At 33.5% G+C, this 8,769-nt stretch overlaps 2 protein-coding genes and 1 pseudogene across 2 annotated transcripts; 2 read left to right on the forward strand and 1 right to left on the reverse strand.

Moving 5' to 3' along the window:
* On the forward strand, positions 2,239-3,916 carry LOC104766226 (annotated as a pseudogene).
* Positions 4,945-6,417, forward strand: LOC104766227 (CASP-like protein 5B3). Its single transcript, XM_010490065.2, has 3 exons — positions 4,945-5,307; positions 5,794-5,926; positions 6,018-6,417. The coding sequence occupies exons 1-3, from the start codon at positions 5,177-5,179 to the stop codon at positions 6,210-6,212; spliced, it is 459 nt and encodes a 152-aa protein (XP_010488367.1). The 5' UTR covers positions 4,945-5,176; the 3' UTR covers positions 6,213-6,417.
* LOC104766228 (transcription factor bHLH34) lies at positions 6,667-8,763 on the reverse strand. The gene is made up of 5 exons (XM_010490066.2): positions 8,660-8,763; positions 8,039-8,485; positions 7,619-7,696; positions 7,357-7,519; positions 6,667-7,204 (listed from the first exon to the last, which is right to left on the reverse strand). The coding sequence occupies exons 1-5, from the start codon at positions 8,716-8,718 to the stop codon at positions 6,950-6,952; spliced, it is 1,002 nt and encodes a 333-aa protein (XP_010488368.1). The 5' UTR covers positions 8,719-8,763; the 3' UTR covers positions 6,667-6,949.

An 8,769-nucleotide genomic window follows, 5' to 3' on the forward strand; every position in this document is an offset into this window, starting at 1 on the left:
AAAAAAAAAAAAAAAAAAAAAAAAGGAAGAAATTAATATGGAACAGACAAATATGACACATAGAACATACCTCAGAAATTGACTAGGAAAAAAAAAAGTTTATTGTTTGTTATACGGATCAAGCAATTTCTAGGAAATACCAAATATTAAAGCAGCTCCATTAAAGTCTCTTAACTTAAATTTCCCAATCGAAAAGAACTTTAAAAAGTGAGAGAGAAAAGTGAGAAGAGATTCTTGTTTAAGAACCTTTGGTATCTAAACTAGAGACCTATTTGACATCTATCATTTACTTATTGATTTAATTTTTACTTTGAAATTAAAATTAAATCTTATAATTTAAATAAATTAAGTAATATTTTACATGTTTCGATACTCATAAGAGTTTCTTAACCAATAGACATGTTCGAATTAGATCTAGATTTTGAAAGGTTGAGTCAAACTGTCAAAGTAACATTATAGGCATCTTAAATGAAGTAGAAGAAATTAATATTATACATCATCAGTAGGGTGAAAAAAAAAAAAAAAAATACATCATCAGTCAATTATTTTTAACATGGCTCTGTACAAGACAAACTATTATTACATGGCTCTTACAACAAAGAAAAAAAAAGATAAAACCGGACAAAATAAATAAATAATTATAAGAGGTATTGGTAGTTGAGAAATCTTCATTACATTGATTAAAATCTCCATCGGCCAGCCAAAAAAAGGTTTATTGTTATACACATCATAGCTTGCGGGTCACGCTATGACAAACCCTGCCTTGTTCGGACATAATAATGAGTTTGTTCGTCGGCTCTTAAGTTTCTTCAAAGGATTGGCCGTAGTAGGAGCATTGCTATTTTCCGTGGATATGAAGCATCGACTCAACAAAGCCAAGAAGACGTCCAAAGTTCAAACAGACTAAGACTTAAAAAACAATTTCCAATGCGTCGTCTTTATGTAATATTGGATTCGAATTATTATCTTTTGACAAACGAAAATACATTACCTTTATTATTACTTCAGTCTTGAATAAATAGTGCTATAATAATTTATGTAGACTACATGATGATCGAGGATGTACTGATGTACATGCGGATTTATTCAATAGAAGTTGTAGCTCAATATAAAATTGACCACATTAGCACAACGTTCTAGGCTTCTAGCTAGCCTAGTATTAACAACATGCAAATAAACATATTTTAAATGACATTTTCACAGATTTTCCAAAGCAAAGCCAAACAAAACTTGGATAAGATTGATATTATTTGTTGAAGCTAGATCTACAAAACGTGAGAGTTCGGATCTATATCCTCTAAATACATTGACTTTTTAGCCGGTTAAACTAGAAAGACATTTTGGTATATATGTATGTACTACCAATGAGTCTCCCTAAATACAACTGGAATTGGCAAACTCTCTGATTAGTTTCCCAAATCCCTGGTCATGTATGTTAAAATATAAAATTTATATTCTAGTGTAGAATTGAGAATATTTTAAGTTCCGGTTGATCGTTCTGATCCAAAAGGAGTTCTGGTCGTTTTGTAAGACAAGTCAACTTTTGGAGAAACTAATTTAGCATTCGAATAACATTTTTATTAAACTTTATTTAAAAGGTTTAAATTAAACATTCAAGTCTTTATTACTTATGTTCCTCTAAGATAAGATACTAATTGCCAAATTGCCATCATCCATGATTAAGATACAGACGGTCTTTGTTTTCACATACTATTCGATAGTCAAGTTTTTTTATTTATCACAAGTCGTAGTATTTTAAGCAACATGTAATTTTTTTTCTTTTCTTTTTTCTTTTTCTTTTTTCTTTTTCTTTTTAAGATGTTATTTCTTGACATAGAGGTAAGTCATTTTTTAAAGTGTGTCTATTATTCTTATTCATTTTATATAATCATATACCCTATATATATATATATATATATATATATATATATATTTTTTTTTTTTTAAACGATACCGTTTTATATTTATAATAATGCATACAAGAGAGCCATTGTTTTTTGGAGCCAAAGAGTGAGAATGAAAAAAAACAACATGATCCAAGTTAATTAGGGAGTAGAAGAGAAGAGATTATCTAAGGAGCTTGAAAGTGTGAGAACCAGAGGTATAGATACGTTTGTTGAGCTGAGCTTGTCAAATTCGTGGCCCTTTCGACATTGTCCAAACCTATGAGACGTCTCCTTAGCAGGAGTTGTACTTCCTTCTTTTAGTCTGTCTACCGACCAGAAGGATGATGAGTGGAGTCGTGCGTTGCGCTGTGACCAGATGTTGTAGAGCAGTGCCTGGAAAAGAATCTTGCAAATCACATTGAGTTTCCCGTTGGTGGTGGGAGATTTAGTCCAGTTTAGATAGCCTATAGTTTGTACTGTATATTTAATTATTCCATCATTTACCGTCTCCCTCGTCTCCTTGCTGATAAGGGACTTCATCATCTTCCTTCCTAGCTAGCAAACTCTCTTCATACATTTAAAAATCTTCGTGTAATTTTAAGAAAACATGGAGCAAACCCAAGAAAGAGTGGTTAAATGTGGAAAAAGGATCAAGAAAATGACGCATCTTGTACACGCCGGTCGACTCATCTTTGCATCTGCGTTCATCGTGTCTGCTTGGAGAGAGTAAGCACTAATCACATTTTTAGATCTAAATGAAATATATTGTCGTGCTTTAACTTAGTGATTTTTATTTTCCATATGTTTTATTTTTCCATAAGGTTTTCTGGAGTAGCTGCGATGAGTTAAAACCAAAACTTGGTTTTTTTTAGAACCAGGTAAACATTTTATTATACCAAAGCGCTAACTAAACACAATCTTTACCAAAAAAACAAAAAAAAACTAAACACAATTTCTTGAATTAAAAAAAAACACACACAGACAACTTCTCTACTGTATGTTTTGTTCATTTGCGTTATAATTTAATCAAAAAATTGTAGGCAAAATACATAGTTGCTCTTGGTATAGCGATTAAGGTACTTGGAGGGATTTTTTTCATCTTCAACGCCTACATAGGAGCTTTGCTCTTGGTATACTAATATACCTCACTATCTTATTCTTATATATCTTTAATACTGAAATAATCAACGGAATAATTACTAAAATATTGCATATGGTTTGATCTTAGCTTGTATACCAAGCCATTTTGAGCCCCATATTTTACGACTTCTACAGTCGCAAATTTGGTAGAGATCATTTCACCATTTTCTACACAAAGTTCAGAGCGGTAAGCAACCTGATTCACTGCTTAAAGTGAAATATCAGTATTACTGGTGATATATGATTGATTATATATAACACATTTGACATAATATGATTAGTTTGTGAACGAGACGATTTCAGCTGATGATGGAATGGCCATGAATCAGCCTATATACATCCATAGTTAACGAAGAATCGCGCCAGAAATTCACCGATCAGCTTAACGAAGTAATCATACTGGATAAGCTTCTTATAATATCATAATTAATTAGTGTATATTTAGACTATATTAATAATAAATATATAAAAATTATAATGTCATTGGTTTTAAATAACCTTCTTGTTAGTTAATGTTTCTGCAGATTGCAAGACTAGCCATCTCGAACCCTCTGTTCACACCGAGCGAGTTTAACACATTGTTCATGAGGTTTATTAAGGTATTGAATTACTTAAACAAGAATCGTTAATTAACATAAAGAAAGTAATTAACTCAGACAAGAAATGACTATCGAAAACTGAAATTGGCTGTGTGTTATTTTCAGGGCGTTGGAATAGTAGCTGCATTGGCGTTCTTCATTGCGATGAAACATAGACATGAGGTTCTCATCGAGAAGTCTTCCAAGAAGCAAAAAACTAACTGAGCCAATTGGTTTATTTACTTGTGTCTCAATCAAACAAGATACATTATCTCTTTAATTTTTTCCAATATTTTTTAGTATAATTTTAAGTTTTTGTGATGCTTTTCTTTTGGCTATGAATAAAATAGCAAGTATTTGATTATGATGTAGTATTTTCATTTCCCGGACAAGTTAAATAGCTTAATTCATTATTATTATTTTTTCTATACTGTATGCTTATTTTAATATAGTTTATACGCATTATTTTTATGTTGTTTCAAACAATTTGATATTTTAAGATAAGTTTATCTTACGGTTATATCACGGGAGACTCTTGACAAAATATTTATAGAGAAAGATATATTTTAAACGGAAAAAGCTAACTTCCATTTTCTTGTTATGTCTGTTATCATTATTTGATATGAGGGAATTCTTTATAGTTTTTTGAGAGTTCAATCAGTCTCTAGACAAGATGTTTTTAGTTTAAAAAGTGTGTTGATAAAATTTGTTCCCCTTTGTAGATTGTGAAAAGATTATTGTGTCTGTAATTTCATTCTCATATTTTATTTTGTATTTTGTAACCTTTCCAAACTCTTTTTTTTTAATATAATCCATTCAGTATGAAAAATATGATACAAAATAAATGATTTTTACTGTTAGTCTTTATTTTATTTTTTTTTTTTTGTTCAAAATTTTTTACTGTTAGTCTAAACAAAAAAACTTAAGATTTTTTGGTTCGGTATAGTTTTTGCCGTAAAGTTGGACATATTCTGGCTGAGTAATAAACTAACAAAAACTGAATAAACAAACAACATAAAAAGCCAAAAGCCTGATCAAATCACCAAAAAGAAGAAAAAAAAAATAGTATATCAATCAAACATTATAAAATCAATTTCCCAATTGAAAAAGTGAAATTCCAACAATGCAAAAGACCAAAAGATTGAATTTTTAAAATAAATATTTGTCCATCACTTTCACCATTAGCTAATTTACTATTTATATAAAAATTTCCACTTTCCAATTAACAAATATATAAAATAAAAATTGCGCATATTTGTTCTTCTTCGTCTTCTCTCCTCCTCTCTATGTGCCCCTTTGAATCAACAAAAGAAACCATAAAAAAAAGTCTTCAAATTTTTCAATAGTCTTCTCCTCTGTTTCTTCAATTTCGTACCCTGAAAAAAAACTTTAAAAATCTTACCTTTTTTGTTTCTTCGCCGGACAAATCGTCTTGAGTTTCAAGAAAGCTGTTTTGTTTTTGTTTTTCCAGTGGGGTTCTGAACTTTTTTTAGTCTCGGAGAAGTGATAAAGACTTTCAAATTTACGATTTGGGGTTTTGTGTTGAATTTGGAGATTCTTGGTGGAAGAGAAATGATAGATATCCCTGGAACACCAGGGACTGTGACCGGTCTTGTCTTGAGAATTTCTCAGTGTGTTTTTGCTGCTGGTTCCATTTCTTATATGGTTACTTCTGGTGGATTCTTCAGCTTCACTGCTTTCTGGTAATCATAAAGTCAGCTTTTTTTTTTATCATCTTTAATGTTCTGTTTGATATTGAGTTCTTGGGTAGTGTGTTGAATCGTATAGATCCAATCCCGAGAAAGTTGTTTTAGAATCTGAACTCTGGATTTAGTGTTTAGGATTTTGAAGCAGTTTTTTGAGTGAGTTTGAGTCTGGTGTTAGGTGTCTCGAAGATCTTGTTCTAGACAAGTGTGGCTTTATTTGTCTATTGCTTCATGATTGGACAGATCCATCTAGACAAAGATTGGTTTGTTTTTTCAAGTTTCAAAATTCAAGAAGCTGTGTTTTGTTTTGTATCTTTTGCACATTTTACGAAACTAGACCTAGATCAATCGAAATCTCTGCTTGTTTCATTTTGTTTTCTGAAGTTCAAAGGATCTTGAAAACGTGTAAATCACATCTTGATAAACAATGTGGAGTGTTCGTGTACAAATATGTTCTTACACTTTTGAAAAATTTGGTTGCAGCTATCTAATAGCAGCAATGGGTTTGCAAGTGATATGGAGTTTTGGTCTTGCAATACTTGACACATTCGCTTTAGTGAGAAAGAAAACGCTTCTTAGCCCTGTTTTAGTCAGCCTCTTTGTAGTTGGAGATTGGGTAAAAGATCCCTTCTCTTCCCTCTCACTCTCTCATTTTCTATACTAAATGACCAAAACCTTAGAATCATCTTGTTTCTTTTTCTGTTCAGGTAACATCGACATTGTCACTAGCAGGAGCCTCGGCCTCCGCGGGGATAACAGTTTTATACTTTGGCGATTTAGGAAGCTGCAGTTTCGAAGCAGAGTGTTGGAGGTACCAACTCTCTGTAGCTTTAGCTTTCCTTTGTTGGATCACAATCGCCATTTCTTCACTTACCACTCTCTGGTTACTCGCTTCCGCGTAAGTAAACTGAAGAAACCTCTGTACAATTTTACATATATATACACACTCGTCACTTATTTAAACAAACTCATCTGAAGATTTTTGATTCTTTATTTTGTTAATAGAATACGATTTACACACCATGTCTTTATTAACTCAGTGTATAAATATTGTTAATTAAACAGATGTTTCCTAATTGAGATTGAGAACAATGCTCTCAGTTTTTTTAAAATTTTGTGGGACATTTCAATTATGGATTGTTGTACAAAATAGATAATATCTTACGTTTCGTTTTGGATTCACCAATTATGCAAACAAGTAAAATTCGGTTGGTGATGGTTTTTGTTTTTGCCTTGCTTCAAAGTTACAAGATTGCAAAGATCCAACGGCTGGGAATTAGTGTTAAATAATGAGTGGCTAAGATGCTTATACTATGACCTACCTACTACTACTAAGGACCACTAACTCTTGCGTGATTTACAAAATTGTACTCTTCATTTGGTGTAATGTAATACATTTTCAAATGATCTCTTTCCACCTTTACATTGAATCAAAGAGACAGAAACCAAAAAAAAAAAACTGACAAGTTTCTCAGACATTTTTATTCAAAAAGGGCACCTAAAAGTAAAAGCTTAAAGACTTGATAAACCGAAACAAAATCATAAAACTCTCTACTCCCCACCCACCAATGGTTACTGCAAAACTACTGATAAAGAATCATCTGAACTATGATCAATGATGAATCTAACAGAAAGAAGATTAAGCAACAGGAGCATGATCTTTGACATCTTGAGACGAATCACGGCCAGCAGGGTTGACGAATGGCCACATTGACATGTTTGGATAGTAACCGTAACTAGGGTACATCGCCATCTTATTGGGATGGAAAGTTGCTGGATGCTGGGGAGGCATGAAACTTGATGGAGGTACCGCCATAGATTTCAACTGTTGCTCTATCTTCTCCTTATCTGCCTTCAACACCAGCTTTTCCTCACGTAGCTCGTTTTTCTCCGCCTATTCCACAGAGTTAGACCAGAAATCAGATAAGTACTTACCAAACATAATGATTATGAGCCAGACACATTTGTCCAGAAGAAGCTACACATACTAGGATTAGGTAGCTAAGTATTACGACCTTAGGCTTTATGACAAAGTGGAATACCAACCTTTAGATTCTTGATCTCTTCCAGAAGCTTCTGGTTGGTTTCTGTAAGCTCATGAGCTTCACCTCTGAGCTGATTCACAACCCGGATTGCATCATCTAGTATAGCTACTTTATCCGTCTTTGGAGTCCTGCCAGGCTCCAAAACAGAGCTCAGGTCCATGAACCTGAAACACACACGGTATTATTTCATATGAGACGACTGCAGAACAACACAGTGCAAAAGATAACAAAAACATACATGTTACGCAAAGCTTTAAACAGACCTATCATTTAGCTTTTCCCTTCTCAGTTTCTCACGACAAGCTTTGGTTCCTGGCTTGTTACATGATCCAGTTCGTCTCCTGTTCATACATAATCATATTAAACAAAGAAGTGGATAAACAAGGAACAAGATTGTTCTTTCCTACAAGGAACAACGAACTTGTGATTGATCCTAACGACCAGAATCATGTATCACTCACTAACCACAAAAGTTTAGCCAAGAAAACAAGATTGAAAGCAAGGCGAAATGAAGCTACAGAACTAAAAACAATCGAATTCAAGATCCAAAACTGGTGGAGAGCAAGATAAATCATTAACTGCAAAGTAGGTTCTACCAAAAGCAAACAAACCACACCACATCAAAACACAACAGTTCTTGAAAACTAAAGAGCAAAGGTATTCAGATTCTTGAAAAAGACTACCTCTTTTTCGAGCATTCCTCCTCAACATGTTCAAGCTCTTCCTTAACACCACCAACAGATGAAGAAGAATTGATTTCCACAACATCGCTACACACTACTTGCCCCGGTCCCTGCTGCAACAAATGAGGCGCTGCTGCTGCTGCTGCTGAAGAATCATCGTTTCCTCCTCTAAAGCCACACACTTGCTGCGTCTCTTCTCGCTGCAAAACACCACTAAACGACGCCCCCAAATCCAATTGTGCTGATCCAATGCTGCTACTATAAACAACTCCTTCGTTCTCCCCTCTAAAGCTACAAACTTGCTCAAGGTTTCCACTAAAAGAATCGAACTGTAGCCCTTGTTGTTGTGGCTGCTGCAGATTCACACCAGAGGACCCAAAATCCTGAAAGATGTTGGTGCCATCCTCATTTGTCTGTATAAATCCATAAGGATCCTCTACTCCATTGCTACATACAGAGTCATCTCTATCAATAACCAAACAACTCAGATAAACGTAAAACAAAACGATCCCTAGAAAAATAAAAACTTTGAGGCTTCGTTTATTGAAATTAGTGAAACGATAAGAAACTCAGGAATCTGAAAAGGTACGAGACATCGGAATTGAAGAATAAAAATCAAACCTTTGATCGAAACAAAGGGCAGCGAGGAGATCATCGTCGTCGTGTATTGATGGATACATTAGAAGAGCCAGTGAATTGAAGAATGAGAGAATCTGATTATTAAAAAAAAA

This window comes from Camelina sativa, chromosome 19 (genome assembly GCF_000633955.1).
Source record: "Camelina sativa cultivar DH55 chromosome 19, Cs, whole genome shotgun sequence".
Lineage (NCBI taxonomy): Eukaryota > Viridiplantae > Streptophyta > Magnoliopsida > Brassicales > Brassicaceae > Camelina > Camelina sativa.

Coding starts and splice junctions, on each gene's coding strand:
- LOC104766227 (XM_010490065.2), top strand. CDS start 5,177: ATGATAGATATCCCTGGAACACCAGGGACTGTGACCGGTCTTGTCTTG. Junction 5,308..5,793: donor TTCAGCTTCACTGCTTTCTG/GTAATCATAAAG, acceptor ATTTGGTTGCAG/CTATCTAATAGCAGCAATGG. Junction 5,927..6,017: donor TCTTTGTAGTTGGAGATTGG/GTAAAAGATCCC, acceptor TTTTCTGTTCAG/GTAACATCGACATTGTCACT.
- LOC104766228 (XM_010490066.2), bottom strand. CDS start 8,718: ATGTATCCATCAATACACGACGACGATGATCTCCTCGCTGCCCTTTGT. Junction 8,486..8,659: donor GCCCTTTGTTTCGATCAAAG/GTTTGATTTTTA, acceptor CTCTGTATGTAG/CAATGGAGTAGAGGATCCTT. Junction 7,520..7,618: donor AGGGAAAAGCTAAATGATAG/GTCTGTTTAAAG, acceptor TGTGTGTTTCAG/GTTCATGGACCTGAGCTCTG.